At 41.5% G+C, this 17,095-nt stretch overlaps 2 protein-coding genes across 4 annotated transcripts in view; one reads left to right on the top strand and one right to left on the bottom strand.

Annotated features, from left to right (window-relative positions):
- Positions 1 to 17,095, top strand: part of LOC147338790 (b(0,+)-type amino acid transporter 1-like) — a 35,731-nt gene that overhangs the window by 17,056 nt on the left and 1,580 nt on the right. For both annotated transcript variants that reach the window (XM_086278976.1, XM_086279041.1), the window contains exons 5-12: positions 503 to 628; positions 742 to 841; positions 14,582 to 14,626; positions 14,725 to 14,848; positions 15,512 to 15,615; positions 15,864 to 15,960; positions 16,208 to 16,357; positions 16,782 to 16,956. In XM_086278976.1, coding sequence (XP_086135102.1) covers positions 503 to 628; positions 742 to 841; positions 14,582 to 14,626; positions 14,725 to 14,848; positions 15,512 to 15,615; positions 15,864 to 15,960; positions 16,208 to 16,357; positions 16,782 to 16,956 — 921 coding nt within the window. The remainder of the gene's footprint in view (positions 1 to 502; positions 629 to 741; positions 842 to 14,581; positions 14,627 to 14,724; positions 14,849 to 15,511; positions 15,616 to 15,863; positions 15,961 to 16,207; positions 16,358 to 16,781; positions 16,957 to 17,095) is intronic.
- On the bottom strand, positions 5,596 to 11,640 carry LOC147338791 (uncharacterized). Of its 2 annotated transcripts, XR_015126788.1 has the most exons (4): positions 8,750 to 11,640; positions 8,303 to 8,384; positions 6,694 to 6,873; positions 5,596 to 6,206 (listed from the first exon to the last, which is right to left on the bottom strand). XR_015126788.1 is itself a non-coding variant. In XM_086279150.1 (3 exons), the coding sequence occupies exons 1-3, from the start codon at positions 8,428 to 8,430 to the stop codon at positions 6,068 to 6,070; spliced, it is 447 nt and encodes a 148-aa protein (XP_086135276.1). In that variant the 5' UTR covers positions 8,431 to 11,640; the 3' UTR covers positions 5,596 to 6,067. The 2 variants fall into 2 exon arrangements, 1 of the variants encoding a protein (XP_086135276.1); XM_086279150.1 differs by having other exon boundaries at positions 8,303 to 11,640.

Below are 17,095 nucleotides of genomic sequence, written 5' to 3'. Positions count from 1 at the left end.
CTTCATCTGACTGTCCCGAAACCGTTCATGATGGTCTTCCGGGGAGAGGCCCAAGTTATCCATGATGGCCCAGCAGATGTCGTTGAAGCTCTATCGTAAGGCCAGCGGCAGGCTCATTTGATCCTTTCCAGAGAGCGGAGGCAGTAGTCACGATGCTCACTCTGCAGGAGGCCACTGTTATGCCTCCAGCGTGGCTTGGAAGACCCGAGGGTCATCACCCTCTCCCATCCAGTATATCGTCACCGCCAGTAGATGATTGGGCAGCAACAAAGTGACCCTCAACAACCTCTCCAACACCTATGTCAATACTCAGTCTGGTCCTGAAGTCTCTACAGTTGCTGCTGCTTGCTCCACGTGCATTTGCACTCACATTCACACCTTTGGTCAATTTAGAATTATCAGATAAACTAACCCCCTAATACCAAGTCTTCTTCGAAAAATGTGTTTAATTATAAATGTATAGGTGGGAAAATATATGATTACATTTTCTGTTTTTTTGCAGTGATCATCACATTCATCAACTGTTTGAGTGTCAAACTGGCAAGTTATGTGCAGAACTTCTTTACTGCAGCCAAACTTATAATCATTCTTGTCATAGTTGGAGCAGGAATCGTTCTGTTGGCACAAGGTCAGTCTTCTTATAGATCTATACATACAACTCTGTCTTTAAATGTTTGTGTTAATAAATGTTAACCAATGTATAACCACTAACATTATTGTATATTATGTATTTGTGTCTAGGAAAAACAGAGAATTTTTCAAATGCTTTTGATGGCACTGCAACATCTTTTGGAGCAATTGGACTTGCATTTTATAATGGGCTTTGGGCTTATGATGGATGGTAATTATTTACTTGGTTTCATACTTTCTCAGGCTATATGTGATAATATGATGAGTACTGCTCTTCTGAATTCAAATAAGGGGCACCATCCTCAGCATTCAGAAAAGAAAAGAACAAAACTGTTTTACAGCTTTGTTTTTAAAAATGACATACTTCAAACTGCTTGCATTTTATCTCAAATAACCTTACTGATGTATCCAGATCAGGCAGCATTCAACAAATTACACTAAAATATTTTTAGTAAGCAGATATACACCCCCCCCCCCCCCCCCCCCCACACACACACACACACACACACACAACATATTATATGTAATTAATTAGTTAATGAAGTAGTTATATCAAAATGCAGGAACAGTGTATGAAAATTGGAATACACTCCATGATTCAACCCCTTTTGGCAGCAATAAATTAACTTAGTCATTTCTTCTATGACTCTCAGTTTCCTTCATCATTATAGAGGATTTCTGGCCCACTGCTTTTGCAATACTGTTCAGTTCAGTGAGGTTTTGGGCATTTGTTTATGCACGACTCCTACCACAGCTTTTCAGCTAGAAAGGGCTGAATTTTGACTGAGTGACAGATATACCTATATTTTTTATTTGTATTTTTCACTCATTCTCTTGTAGTTTTGCTGGTGTGGTTAGGGTCACTGCTCTCTTGCATGATCCAATTTGGCCAATTTTAATTGTTGGATAAATGGTCTCATATTTGATTCTAGAATGCTTTGGTATATAGAGGAGTTAATGGTCAACTCAATGACTGCAAGGTGCCCAGGTTCTGTAAAACGAGCACAAATCATTACCGCTCTACCACCTTGCTTGGCAGTTGGTATGAGGTGTTTGTGCTGATATAATTTCTTTTGTTTTTGGCAAATATTCTCCACTTTGGTCTCATCTTTGAAAAGAATATACTTCCAGGAATCTTGGGTTTTTTTCAGATGTATTTGCAAATCTTGCTACCATATTTTATTAGAGAACTGAGATATTTTTCTGGCAACCCTTCCAAGCAAAGCCATACTTGTTCAGTATTTTTCTATTTGTACTGTCATCAACTTTAACATTGAACATGCTAACTAAGGCCTGTAGAGACTGAAATGTAACTCTTCGGTTTTTGGCAACTTCTCTAATCCTGGGAATATTGGCACTTGTCTTGAATGTTTCCTACTATAGATTCATGAATTTCAAATTGCTTGCTTGCTTTAAAATGTATACATGGCTTATAACTCTTCTGAAATTGACAAATAGTAAAGTTGTTTCTCCAGTATCTTTACTAACTTCTATCTTTACTATCTTACCTCCTCAGTATTGGGAAGATTACTTTTAAAATGTATTCCACTACAGATTACTGAATACATGCCCCAAAATGTACTTTGTAACGTATTCCGTTACGTTACTCAATGAGAGTAACATATTCTGAATACTTTGGATTACTTAATATATTACCATGCTTTTTTACAACTACATGAATGTACTATTGCTGTGTGATTTATTACTGAAGGTTACTCGCCATGCCAATAGCAACTAGATTTTTAAATCTTAATATAAAATGAGTAACAGTAGGTGGACATTAGGTATAGCTGCACTTTTTACAGTCATCTCGTATATAAAACTATTCCGCGCGTATATAAAACAGGTCCGCGGCTCCAAACCATAGTAAAGGGACCTCTGGCTAATACGGGCTCGTAGCTGAAAACTAGCTTTACTTTGTTGTCAACTTTGCTAGCGAGAGACAGAGAGAGGTGTTGAAAGGCTGCTCCTAAGGAACTTATTGGTTTGGAGGAAAACACGAACACAGTGTACAGTCGAGTCTTAATAGCTTACTTACAACTGGGCTTGTCAGGCACTCTTTTTGGCTGCAGTGGTTATTATTATATTTACATGCTTCCATCTCCCACTTCTGCTCGGTGACAGCTCGTACTTTTCCACTCTACTTTTTCTCCCCCCCTGGCGCTCACAGACACATAACTATGGCGTTATTTTTGTGCCAGTATTCTGAGCGCACGTAAAAAAAACTTTGCAGGTGCAAGTGTCGCATTTTGAGGAGAAATTTATTTTGAGTGAAGAAAAGCTAAATTTGAGTGAACAAAATTCATTGCTGCGTGCAAAAAAATGTATTTCAGTGTTTGCTATTATCCATACGCACACACAATAGCAGCCCCTCTTGCTCAGTTTTTGCATTTGCGCTTGCCCTCAATGTGTTGCTTGCTCTTTCAACTTTTCTGCCCGTGCGCGCTCAACTCTTTCTGTACACCATTATATTTGTGCCACAAAACCAGCCAATCACAGTCTTGGATGCAAGTCTGTTTTGGTCTCCAATCAGCTCAAAATGACGAAATGCAATATCCCAGAATCCATTACGTCCAAAACTCAAACAAGGCAGTGGCAGAGGAACACAGAGTGGCGGAGTTTGAAATATTACTCTTTCTGGGTCACAAAATAAACTTTTACGATATTTTCAGGCAAGAATAGTGCTGTGTAAACTTGAAATATCTGCTTGATTTATCAAGACATCACATATTTGCATAAGTGCTCTAATGTTTTCGGAGATGCCTGTTACCCACTAGCTGACCGCATAGCTGGACTGGCCATTGGGGCATTTGCCCAGTGGGCCGATGGTGATTTTTCATTTTTATGGACCAGGCGAAGCAGAAGCTGAGGCTGGACGGACTCCTCGGGCCCCCCAGCTGACGAAGAGAGATGCTGGCTGCATTCACATGACATCTTACAGTTATCAGTCCAGAAGCAAACAGGTGTTAGATGTCCTGAGGCAGGGACCAGCTCATTCACTTCAAGACTCATGTTGGCTGTCATAATAGGCTCTAAAACAGAAAGCCCTGTTTCTACATTCCTCCTTTCAGTCTCAATCAATGACTTATCTTTATGGCCCAGATAAGCTGGGTCAGCCACAGGGAAAACAAGGATTACAATATTACCCACAAAAACATGACTTAAACCTTCATGGATAAGCTCCTGGGCAAACATGAAATATTCAGGTATGAATCTGGTTGATGAGAACTGACCAGCATGATAGTGGTAATGGTACATTGACTTGGAACCATGCTTGAGGTGGACTGTAACTCAAGGGTGTTATGTAGAGTGTATGGAGAAATGGGTACAGATAATGCTGTGCTAGCACCCTTAGCTGAGACAGGTGACATTTTAGGCTGTGTGCTGGTGGTAACATTATCCTTGGAACTCAAAACCTTGTCTAATAATGTGCTCACAGAAACACAGGAGAATTGTGTCAAGTTAACTCCGTGAGGGGACACCACATGTTCATTAACAGTAGAATTGTATCCCCTGGTCTCAGCCTCAATCTTCTGATTGGAGGTGGCAGTGCTGGAGGTAAACAGTCCAAAAACACCCTGTTCACGATTGTGAGGAAAACAGAATTCAGGTTGGGACATTTCACAGTTCGTGTTACCCTGATTTGAATCCATGTTGTCATCTTTAAGTTTCAACGTGAGCTCATGATCAGCATTTTCAGTTTTAAGTTAATTGAAAATAGGAGCAGCAGGCAAAACATGATCACACATCATCCCACACTCAGTCCTTTTATACTTTACGTCATGACCCTCCTCCTCTAAAATATCCTTACTTGCTATGAAAGCACAGGGGCCTACTTTAAGTAGCTCGTTGGTGAGCAGAGCAGACTCAGGAAGGGAGGTGTTAGTGTAACCCATATTTAAGGATGGCTTGGATAAAATATACCAAAATGAAAAAAGGACCATTAATCTTAGCAGTACACTCTGTTTATAGTGAATAACGGTGTGTTCACACCGAACGCGATGGGCGCGAGAAAAAAGCCCCAAACGCCCCTAACTTGACGCGTGCACATTCGCACCTCTACACGTGTCCAAGAAAAATCCATCGCGCCCCAAAATATCATATTTTAACGCGCGTGAACCGGAAATGTGGGAGGGATGTGGGAGGAAGTTTTGCCAGACCGGTATCTTTGCAAGATGGCAGCTGTCGAGCTAGCGCTTGAAGAGAGAGTCTCCCTTCTCTATTTACTGTGGAGAGCAGAGTAGCGGCGTAAAGGACATCCTCGCCGTACCTGGGTCCATCAGGTCCTCCAGAGGTGTGAGCAGTTTGGTGAGTTTCACCACTTGCTCCAGGAGCTGCGCCTGGATGACGGCCGATTCCAGCGCTATCACCGTCATTCACTCTGCCAGTTTGAGGACCTGCTGTCCCGCGTCGGTCCCAGAATCGCCCGCCTAGACACCAATTACAGGAGCTCAATCCCACCTGCAGAGCGCCTGTCCGTCTGCCTGAGGTTAGTAAAAGTGTTTAATACGGTAGTCCTTTATTGACACCTGTGCTAATATATGCTAAACCATCCATTTATACACTGCTAACATGGATGTGCTATGCTAACAGTGAATGCTGTCGGTGTTTACTGAAAGCAAACTGTGGTACAGAGACGACTGTTTATAATATTTCTAGTGATACTCAGAAGGTCTCATCAAGCCCCGATTTAATTCGATTTATGCTGTTATCAGTGTTTGCGATGATAGCATGGCTGTGGTGTCCTATCAATGTATGCGCTCGGTGTTTGCTGATATCAAACTGTAGCATTAGGACCACTGAGTTAACCTTTGTAGTGATACTCACTCCTTTTTATTTAGACCTGGTTTGATTCTGGGATAGTTGAATATTTGTATATAATCCCTGCAGCTGTCAGACTCTATAGCATGGGTCACCAGCCTTTATTAAAACAGAGTTAGATAAAACTGTGAACAGTTTGGTTCATCTCTAGTTACATGGTTCTATCTTGATAAGCTAGGTCTTATCACAGATTAATTTTTCAAAAATACTAATGATTTAAGCAAGGAAAGGGCTACATGTCAACATACAACTCTTTATTTCTATTAATGTCTCACTTCATTCCTACCTGATTGACATGTTTAGGAATTGTGAGTGATTGGCACACTGTAGTTGTGAAAGTTGCTACCAATCAAATTATATGTTAAAGTTAAAATAAAACACAACTGTTTTAGATATTATCTAATATACATTTTGTAATTATCCTTATAATTACAAAATGTTTTATGTAAGATTTAAGTTTTGTGATTTAAATCTGACATCACAAAAGTATTTTGGAATTTGAATAATGTATTTTGTAACTGCAGTACACATAATACTGATTTTGAACAATTTTGTCCAGGTTCCTTGTCACCGCGGACTCCTTCAGCACCAAGCGTTCAGTTACAGAGTCGGTGTGTCAGATCACCCCCCAGGCAGCGACGGCCATCTGGGACTGTCTAGTGGACGACTTCATGGCTATGCCTTCACCTGGAGACTGGCGGTCCATCACAGAGGAATTCCAGGAGCGCTGGAACTTTCCTCTGTGCTGTGCAGCTCTGGATGGGAAGCACGTCCAGACAAAGGCACCCCATTTATCATATAGGAGACACACACATTGATATACACTAAATATTTATTTCATTTCTTTTTTGTGGTGCCCAAATTTATGCACCTGCTTGATTTTGTTTAAACAATTATTGCACACTTTCTGTAAATCCAGTAAACTTCTTTTCACTTCTCAAATATCACTGTGTGTGTCTCCTGTATGATATTTAACTGACATTTTTTATTGTAACAACCAACGATTTATACAGGAAAATGATGTCTATTAACAAGGTTGCCCAAACTTTTGCATCCCACTGTATTAGTATATTTTGTCATTAGTATAATATGAAATAAATTCTACATGTGTCAAGTCGTGTGCCAACATTTGCTGTGTAGTAGAACTGAGACATTAGTCATTATAAAAATGTATTTGAAATAATATTAGAATTCTCAAACAGAAAAACATTAAACATAAATATATAAAATATAAGTATTTACAGAGAGACAGGAATAAAAAGGACCAGCTGCTCTCCAGAGCAGGAACAAGGCTGAGGAGGAAATGCTCCATTGGAGACTGGTGTGGACTCTTCAGGGACACCAGGATGGCCAGCTCCACCACCGATGGACCGTCCTGGGACCCGTCCCTCATCTGCCTCGGAGCCGTCCTCCCCTGTGGGCCTGTAAAACAGCACAAAACACAAAGAAATGAGAAGGCTGCTACTAGATTTTAATTTCAACATTGAAAAAAAACAAAAAACAAAAACAGGATAGTATTAGTATTTAGTATTTATTTATTTATTGTCATTGTCAAGAACAATGAAATTGCGTTTGGGGCTTCCATACAACCCAAAAAAAAGAAGAAAATAATAAATACCCCTTAAAACCCAAGTGTACATATTTAACCCAGTGTGACTCCAATGCAATAAGACAATCCTTAGCAATAATGTTCGTAGAAATTCAGACAAAGACCTGAGAAACATGACAAAATACAACAATGCAACCCATTCAATATTATTGTACTGTGAGATATGATATCAGATATGATAGTTATCTATTTAAGAAAGAGGGGGGGGGGGGGGGCAGGAGGGGGAAGAGAATAAAGATATGATGCACCAATGCAGACCAGTTCATTGCTATTAAGAAGTTGGATATGGTTATTGTCCGTGAGAGGGGGGCAGAGAGTTCAGGAGCCTCACAGCCTGTGGATACAGGCTGTTGGCCAGTCTGGATGTTCTGGCCTGTATAGACCTGTACCTTCTCCCTGAGGGCAGCAGATGGAAAAGGTGGCGCGCAGGGTGATGTTGGTCCCGCAGGATACTGTGCACCCTCCTCAGACAGCGAGTGGGGAAGATATTACTGATCTCTGGCAGACTTGTTCCAATAATTCTGCCAGCTTCTTTCACCACCCGCTGGAGTGCTTGCTGATCGGCCTTGGTGCAGCTGGGGAACCACACTAGAAATCCATACGTCAGAACGCTGCTGATGGCACAGTTGTAGAAGTTCAACATCAGAGATCTGGGAATGTGTGCGCTCCGCAGTCTCCTCAGGTAGTAGAGGCGCTGTTGGGCCTTCCGTACAACTGAGGTGATATGGTTGCCCCAGGACAGGTCCTCGGTCACAGTTACCCCCAAGAATTTAAAACTGCTCACCCTCTCCACCGCCTCACTGCCAATGAAGAGAGGCAGATGGTTGTTATGACCCCTCTTCCGGAAATCTACAATGATCTCCTTGGTCTTTTTGGTGTTTAAGACCAAGTTATTGTCGTGGCACCATGACTCTAGTTGTTGCACCTCTGTCCTATAGTTTGTCTCATCATTGTTGGATATAAGTCCGAGCACTGTAGTGTCATCTGCAAACTTAACAATGAGATTGGACGCGCAGGAGGAAATACAGTCATGGGTGAAGAGAGTGTATAGCAGAGGGCTCAGAACACACCCCTGAGGGGCACCGGTGTTGACCACAAGGGTGGAAGAGGTGTTCTTACCCACTCTGACACAACCAATATCTACAACCAATCTGATTATATCAGATTGGTTGTAGATATTTAGTAAAGGTGATCACAAGGGAACCCACCGACTAAAAAGGTATCAGTGCTTGCTGTACATACCTGTGGGTGCAGCAGCAGGAGCTCAGGGACTGGGGAGCCAGGAGAAGCAACTGCGGATGCTCTGCTTCAGAATCAGTTGGTTCTATCAATACAGTATTAAATGTTAACAGGTTGAATATAATAATCATAGAGTAGACAGTGGTCCCTCATTTATTGCAGCAGGGGTTCTCAGAATAACTAGCCCCTGGCCACGCACTTTATACACTTTTTTCCACACACACACGAACATTGGTCACAGTTCTCACAATTGATTCTCAAAGTGCAAACCTTTGTAGATTGCAAAACGTGGAAGCCAGACGAACAGACCACACCATTCACAGTACTAGAGTCAGCCATCTTCACACTATGTGTCTCTTTTAACTTTGACCCTTGAATCTGTAATTCTGAATCTAGTTCATCTTCTAATGTTTCAATGGAGGTTGGTGATGAAAGACTGCATTCACTCACCTCTGGTCGTCGTGCAGCGCGACTGGGACGCGAACACCGTTTCTTCTTGATTGTAGTTTCCGATGAACCAGACAGCGGCGCCTCATGCGCGCCGGGCAGCATCGCAGAGGCTGGGGAACTGGGTGCTGATGGAGTGGTAGGTGAGAGTTCCTGGAAGCTCAGGGGACCCCCGAGAGCCAGGCGAGTTCCCCGGAAGATCTCTTCATAGTTAGGAGTGAGCCACGGCTTCCACCGGAGCTCTTCCTCCAGTTGAGCGCATGCAGCGCGCTGCCGCTCCTCGAGGTCGAAATCCATGACCTCCACAGCATCCTCGCGTTGCTCAGTGGAGGGCGAGACATGCCGTAGCAATGAGCGACGGCAACGTGAACGCCGGTTCCTTTTTGAAGCGGTCGTGGACGAAACTTGAATTTCTGACCGGCTCCTCGTCTTCCGACCACATCCGTGCCAGATAAGAAGCGGGAGACGGGTAGTCCGGTCGAGGCGGCGAGGTTGAACGACTGAGCTGTGATAGCGAAGTGGAAACCGGCGAGCTGAGGGGTGGCGCCGGCGCAGAAGAGTGTGGTGCCGTGGCGAACTTCAGCGTGCCGACTCGCATGCTTACAGCAGGCGGAGGGGAGGCTGCGTGGCCACGGGGCTGTGGTGATGCAGCCCGCACACCGGGCCGCTGATGCTGCCATGGACGGGGTTGGAGGATGGTGCGGAGGTAGCGCTTCCCATAACCAAGGAAAAACCTTGACGCTTACCCGCAACGAGTGAAGTAACTCCTCCCTCTCCTCCTCTCTAGAGCTTTGCCTCCACTGGCAGCATAACGACTCCACTGCTCGGATTACGTCTCAACTATGTGTCGCTGGGTCCGACATGGTCAGGTCGTTCTGTCACGGCGGGGTGCGCCGATAAGTTTAGTTTACAGGATCCAGAAGCAGACACTGAAAGGCGGAGTTGCTGGCTGAACAGAAGACGATCCTTTATTTGGATGTTGGCACACGAAAAAGCATGAAGCTATGAAAACTAAGAAAACTGTGAACACTCAGAAAACTAAAGGACTAAGAAACTCAGTGAAAATGCAATGACAAACTATGAACACTGAGTAAACTATGACGAAACACTATGGGGATGCAAACAGACGACCTGACAACGAAACATAGAAACCAGAGGACTTAAATACACACATGAGGTGATCAGGGGAAGTTGAGACACATGAGGAAACAGCTGACAAGGATGAACATAACGATGCACAGGAAATGTAAATTCAAACACAATAACATGAAAACTGGACTTTCAAAATAAAATAGGAAACATAAGACGCAGACATGACAACCTGAACTTGACAACGTAAGACACAGACATGAAGCACATGAAGGGCAAGGGAGACTTAACAGGGGTGGAAGACACAAGGGGAATCTAATAACAAAGAACTAGAACAACCTAGGCATGATAAAAAATGAACTTAGAAAACCTGAAGGGCTTAAACATAAACTAAAACTCAAAACGCTGGGTCAAAAGACCCAGGATCGTGACAGAAAAGCATTTCTTTGTACCCCCTTTCCCTGTTATTGCCCTACCCTGCCCCCTGGCAAAACTTTGCTAGACCCACCCCTGCACAGTTACCAGCTGTCAGCTACTTAGAAAAGGATCCTGGTGTTATTTGTCTCTCAGAAACAGTTCATAGCTTCCCTTCAACTCATTCATGTCGCCTAAAAGGTAAAACCTGTTTCTCCATCACCTGTTCAGCTCTGATGATTCAGTAAGGACATCTCCTGGTTTCATCTTCATGTTTCCCTCTCACCACATATCCAAACCGATATCATGACCAGCAGCTTTTACAGCTGTGGCTCCAGCAAACATCAGCTGATACTAGAAATTAATATTAAATAAATTCTAACAACAGCTGATCAAGCTTAAACGTGCTGCTGTTGTTTAGCGCAACATCCGCTGGTTTCCTCTTTCTGGCGCAAAGTGGGCGATAAGCCAACAAGAGAGAAAAGCCGATCAGCTGATCATTGATCAGTTTCATGATTGAAGTAGCAACAGGAGAGGGAGGGGGGAGAATGAGAGAAGAAGAGGCAGCTGACAGCGTAAAGACACAGAATAACTCCAGCTTTGTGTCTTTTTCCATTTTAGCTGAAGTACGGGACAAACTGTTCCTTCTCAGCTCAATATGAAACGCGTAATATTTTCTCTGAATAAGAGACGATTCTGTTTTTTATGGGATGGCTGGCAACTCCACTAACTAACCTTATGAATAAAATAAAGTTCACTATCAGTAACATCACAGCACCCACCCAGCTGTATAGAAACTCCGTCATGCTAGCTAGTACGCAGTACCAGTTATTGTAACTGACTGTAAAAAGTCAGCACAACGAAAATAAACTACACCTAAACTTGGTTTATATCTGACCCAGATAGACTGCAGGTCATAACTTCTTACCTGAAGTTCAGTTCACCTGACACTCGGACCTGCGGCCGCCTAGGGTCTCTCCTTCTGCCTCACCTTTCCCTCATCCTCCCGCTGGCCTCTGTGGAAGCTCCGCCATAGCCACCACCAAACAACTGAGTTGTTTTTACACATTGACCAGCATTAGTGATGCGCGAATCATGAACGAATCGTTCAATACTCGAGAATCACTTTACTGACTCATGAATCATGATTCACAAGCCCAACTGACTCACTGACTCATCCCTGCTGCTGTTAGCAGCAATGTATCTAGCTTATAATTAAAATTGTGGAGAAAAACACAACATCCAGTATCCTAACAACAACATTTCTGCTCTGAACTGGAAGAAAAAACCCTGAGTAGAAGCTCACATCAAGAAAATAGCTCCTCGGTTCACAGTAGCATCGCTCTGCTAACATGCTAACAGCACATTTGAGCTACTCACCCCCTCCCTTCCTGTGCTGAATCGTAAGCGAATCACTCAGGACTCGCTCACCCCCTCCCTCCTGTGCTGAATCATAGAGCGAACGAATCACTCAGGACTCACTAACCCCCTCCCTCCTGTGCTGAATCTTAAGCGTAAGCGAATCACTTAGGACTTGCTCACCCCTCCCTCCTGTGCTGAATCATAGAGCGAAAGAATCACTCACTCACTCACCCCCTCCCTCCTGTGCTGAATCGTAAGCGAATCACTCAGGACTCGCTCACCCCCTCCCTCCTGTGCTGAATCATAGAGCGAACGAATCACTCAGGACTCACTAACCCCCTCCCTCCTGTGCTGAATCTTAAGCGTAAGCGAATCACTTAGGACTTGCTCACCCCTCCCTCCTGTGCTGAATCATAGAGCGAACGAATCACTCACTCACTCACCCCCTCCCTCCTGGCTCACAGCTTCTTCTTCTTGGTTGGCAACCAATGTTAAGGCGCATTACCGCCCCCTGGCTCACAGCTCAGTGGACATTTAGATGAGAAAATATATATTTAACACATTTAAGGAAAATAATAAAAATTAAATTAAATTAAATTAAAATAAATAAATGTTTATTAAGCGATTTTGATAGGAAATTGCTTAATTTTAGAAATGTTTTTGCTCTTTTTTGCTCTATAAAATAGTTGTTTTCTTTTAGAATCATTCATCTTAGCAGTAGGATTTACATGAAAAGAGAAACAAATTAAGTTTGAGTGAAAATGTAAATTTTTTGCACTCTCTGGTCGACTGACTCAGTGAATCAAATGACTCAAAATCCGATTCACTTTGGTGAGTGACTCATTAAAACTCGATTCAGTAAAAAGAATCAAATTTACCATCACTAATCAGCATCTTTTATTGTTTATACCTTTACAAAAAAAAAAATGCCCGGTATGCCCGATGGCCAGTCCAGCTATGGCAAGAGGGGTTGCTATTGTGGATAATAGCAAACACTGAAATACATTTTTTGCACGCAGCAATGAATTTTGTTCACTCAAATTTAGCTTTTCTTCACTCAAAATAAATTTCTCCTCAAAATGCGACACTTTCACCTGTAAATTTGTTTTACGTGCACTCAAAGATTTTTTTACGTGCGCTCAGAATAGTGGCACAAAAATAACGCCATACATAACGGGTATGGCAGTCCATTCTCCCTGCAGCACGGACTACACTGCCCATGAGGCTACATTCTTTAGGGCTAAGCATGTAACACTCTGCCTATTGCCTTCATATTGGATCATAAAAAATATTTCTTCACATCATTATGAGACTCGAGATTGAAACTCAGGCACTAGAGCCTCTTAATGCATGTTTTGTTTGGGTTTCCACTGGCGTGGAATTACCAAAAATAGAGAGGGCATAGCCTAACACAGTGGTTCCCAAACTTTTTTTGCTGGGCCCCCCTTGTTTTACAAGAAAAATATTCGCGCCCCCTCCCCTTTTCGCCCGTGCACACGCACACCCACTTGCACAAACACATCCTCCAACCACACACACCCATATTTTGTTCCATTGTGGTTTATTTCACACCTCAAACATTTAGTAAACAATTAAGCAAATACAAGTGATCTGCAATAAATGACAGTAGTTTATTTTATTACTACCTAACTCTTTTAGGCTATGTCCACACCTACACGGGTATTTTTGAAAACGCAGCTGTTTCATCCACACGTAAACGGCGTTTCGAATCACCGAAAACGGAGATTTTTTTAACTCCTTTTTTGCGTTTACGTGTGGATGAGGAATACAGAGTTTGTCAGGCAACGTCAAAGGTATGTGCCTTTTTCACGTCACGCTGTGCGCACGTTATTGTTTACATGAGATGAATTGCAGAATCGCAGATAGAGACAAAATACTGTTAATCTGTCTATCTTCAGGTTTTACACGCTTACATATACACACACAGTTAATGTCCCTCCATTTAGAAAGGCAGAAGCGTCATGGTGTGATTATTTTACGTGTAGTTTTTTTTTTCATGTGTAATAATATTCAACATTGCTATCAATACATTTCTCAAAAAATGCCTCTCTGTGCAAAATGGGTTTAAAAACATAAACAACTGTGGGATACTGTTTGTCTGTGATTTGAACAGCCCAGCTGCTCCCGACACAGGGAAAACCAATTCTGCAGGGGAGACCTACCTTGGTACTTGTGCAGGTGAAACCAAAGGGAAGATATGCTTCACCATATTTTCTAGTCTTTGGCTTAGAATGAAGTTGGTTTGGAAACATATTCAGCGATGCTTGCTTCATCTCCTGCTTTGCGTTTCTGTGGGCGCCCCGTGTTAGCAGTGTCCAAGCGTTTTGTCCCCCCCCTCTTTCATTCCGCGCCCCCCCTGCAATGGCTCTGCGCCCCCCCCTAGGGGGCGGCCCCCACACTTTGGGAAGGTCTGGCCTAACATATGAAACAGGAAAGACCGTCGTGTAGTCCCTTTATTTTAGCAAAGTAACTGTATTCTGAATACCACCTTTTTAAACGGTAACTGTAACGGAATACAGTTACTCATATTTTGTATTTTAAATACGTAACGGCGGCACATGTATTCCGTTGCTCTCCAACACTGTTCCCCCTTGCCTCTGTGTTAACACACACCTGAATGATCCAGACTAGAAAACTGCCAAAACTGCCAGTGATCACTGCAGTGTAGTTTATTAGCAGCACCAGTTGGTATTAAACCTTTTAATTTCCATGGAAAACATGATTTAGTGTCATTCATCTGAGGTTGTATTTAAAGGGCAAATAAAACATGAAAGACATAAAAGAATAAGTTACTGCTACCGAAGATGCTGAAGAGGCTAACTCTTTTTCTGTTTATTAGGCCAGAAAAACTGGACTTAATTGGGTTACTGAGTATGTGCATATACATTTGAGTCCAGTGCTCTACTGAGAAATATGTATCATATATTTTCTATTTCATTACTTTTACAGGAACCAACTAAATTTCATCACAGAAGAGCTAAAAGACCCATTCAGGTAAAAACAGGCCTTAAAGAGACTCTAGTGTTAAGCAATAACTCACAAGGCATTGAATTTTTTTTTAAAATACTTTTTCTTTTGTTGATTAATTTCAGGGACTTGCCACTGGCGATTGTTATTGGGATTCCTTTGGTTACTGTGTGCTATGTTTTGGTCAATGTTGCTTACTTCACTGTTATGACCACAACTGAACTGCTTTTGTCTCCAGCGGTTGCTGTGGTAAGGATAACACTGGTCAATAAGCATCTTGCTACTGGGATTCACTCACCTATACTTTAACAAATGTTTACTTAGTGACTGCAAATCTGATAATCATTTTTATCTAGCTAGTAATATTAGTTTTTAGGTATGATGTTTCAAGTATTTGACAGTTACAGTAACTGGATAGAAAGGATGATGTGTTTCAGAATTTAAGAAAAAAAGTTTGGTTTCGAGAAAAGTGAAGACAAAATCAAAGAAGGTTTATTTTTGTGTTGATCCTGAAAAAGCTGCTGACTTCTCAGCTTGCCCAGCCTAAGTCACCATTAATGTGAGATGGACACGCTTGTAAAATGGAAACAGCTAAGTTTTCTCTGAGTACAAAACAAGCTTTCTGCAACAATAGCTGACTGCAGGGTCAAGACAACTGTAATGTAAAGGATGGATGCAAACAACCAAGGAGCTTTATTACAACACTGTCTGTAATAAAAGGAAGAGATTGTATTACTTTTTTGGTGGGAGATAGGAAATTAGACATAGTGATATATAATATTGATATTAAAGTGTCAAAATCAAGCTTCATATCTTGAATTACTGTAAATGACATGACAATTGTAAATGAGCATAATAGCCCCTTGTTTTCACACCTTGTATTTTCTGAAACATTAGTTTGTATTTTTTTAGACTTTTGGAGACAGAGTCCTTTACCCAGCATCTTGGATTGTTCCTCTCTTTGTTGTCTTCTCAACATTTGGTTCTGCCAATGGAAGCTGCTTCACTGCTGGCAGGTAAAAGAGACATCTATTACATATTGCATGTCATGCTGATAGTTTGGCATAATCTAGATTATTTCTGTCAGTACCTTTAGAGCGGTTTGAAGTGCATATTTATGTATGTGTAAAAATGAAACAACATCTGAAAATGAAAGTTAGAATCCTGAAGGGGATGGAACGAAAAAGCAAATAAAAAAATACAACAAATTTATAGCAAAAAGAAAAAAATTAATAATGTAAACCTAATGTTTTTTGCTCTACAGATTGGTCTATGCATCTGGCAGAGAAGGACACATGGTGAAAATCTTATCCTACATTAATGTGAAACGCTACACTCCTGCTCCTGCTCTTATATTCAATGTGAGTCTTACGCATTAATGACTCATTTTGTATGCATTCTATTTGGCCTCAGATGATCAGCCATCTATTGTTTAAAACGTTATATGTCCTTTCACGGTGTGTTGATTACAGATTGTAAAAGTTTTAAATGAGCCCAAAAACCAGTGTCATTTCAAGTCCTATAAATTTTACATGGATTCTCAGATAAACAATACACTGTGTTGTTTCACTACATGGCATTTCACTGTTTAATTTTTCTCTGTTTTAGGGTGTTTTGGCTATTTTCTACATTATTCCAGCAGATATCAACGCCCTCATTAACTACTTCAGCTTTGCTCAGTGGTTTTTCTATGGGCTGGCAGCACTGGCTCTCATAGTCATGCGCTTCACTAGAAAGGACCTGGACAGACCAGTTAAGGTGAGCCTAGTTTATCTTTTATGCTGTTTGGCACAAAAGATCATTTTATTCATTTTGATGCCTTGTTAATTTGGATTGACAAACCACATCATACAAAAAATGACCACAATCAAGCCTTGAGTTGAGGATTTATTTTATTTATTTTAACAATACCTAGTTAACAGAATAGTTATGATCAGTAATAGAAGGTCAAATATATACTTGATTTTAGAAACTTTTATCAGTTTTTTAGAAAACATTTCTATCTGTTTTGACTCGTCTATGCAGTCAACAGTAATTTCTGTTTTATTTGTTAGTCAGCCATATTTAGCTTTTGTCTCAAAATGTAGTAGTAAAAGTTATTATTTTTAAGTGTTACATCAAATATTAGACAATCAAATACATAAATCAAATACTTCCTATGTACTTCTCTGTTCCCTTGAAGATACCGGTGGTCTTAGCAGGCATCATGGTCCTGGTGTCCTGCTACCTGGTCTTGGCACCCATCATTGATCAGCCAGAGCTGGAATACCTTTACTGTACCATCTTCATCTTCAGTGGTCTTATCCTTTACTACCCATTTGTCTACCGAAAAGTGAACTGGGGGCGCAAAATCATGAGTAAGTTTATATTTTTGACTGTAAAAATTTAAAATATATATGTTGAGAAGTATGTAGAATTATATGATCAAATATTGATATGAAATGATGATTACTTAAGTGCTTGTGTTGATTTGACCTCTAACTTCTGTTTCCTGAT

This window comes from Aulonocara sp. 'chitande type north' Nkhata Bay, linkage group LG1, assembly GCF_057382095.1.
Source record: "Aulonocara sp. 'chitande type north' Nkhata Bay isolate Kocher_YH1m ecotype deep benthic linkage group LG1, A_spYH_male_GT1.1, whole genome shotgun sequence".
Lineage (NCBI taxonomy): Eukaryota > Metazoa > Chordata > Actinopteri > Cichliformes > Cichlidae > Aulonocara > Aulonocara sp. 'chitande type north' Nkhata Bay.
The sequence above is the reverse complement of the archived record's forward strand: the minus strand, read 5'-3'. Positions and strand labels throughout refer to the sequence as shown.

Excerpts from the sequence above, each read along its gene's own strand:
- LOC147338791 (XM_086279150.1), bottom strand. The coding sequence starts at position 8,430 with ATGATTATTATATTCAACCTGTTAACATTTAATACTGTATTGATAGAA. Across the intron at positions 6,874-8,302 it reads TCCTGCTGCTGCACCCACAG|GCCCACAGGGGAGGACGGCT; the intron begins GTATGTACAGCA and ends GCTGTTTTACAG. Across the intron at positions 6,207-6,693 it reads CTTTTTATTCCTGTCTCTCT|AGCTGCACAGCACAGAGGAA; the intron begins GTAAATACTTAT and ends CTTCCCATCCAG.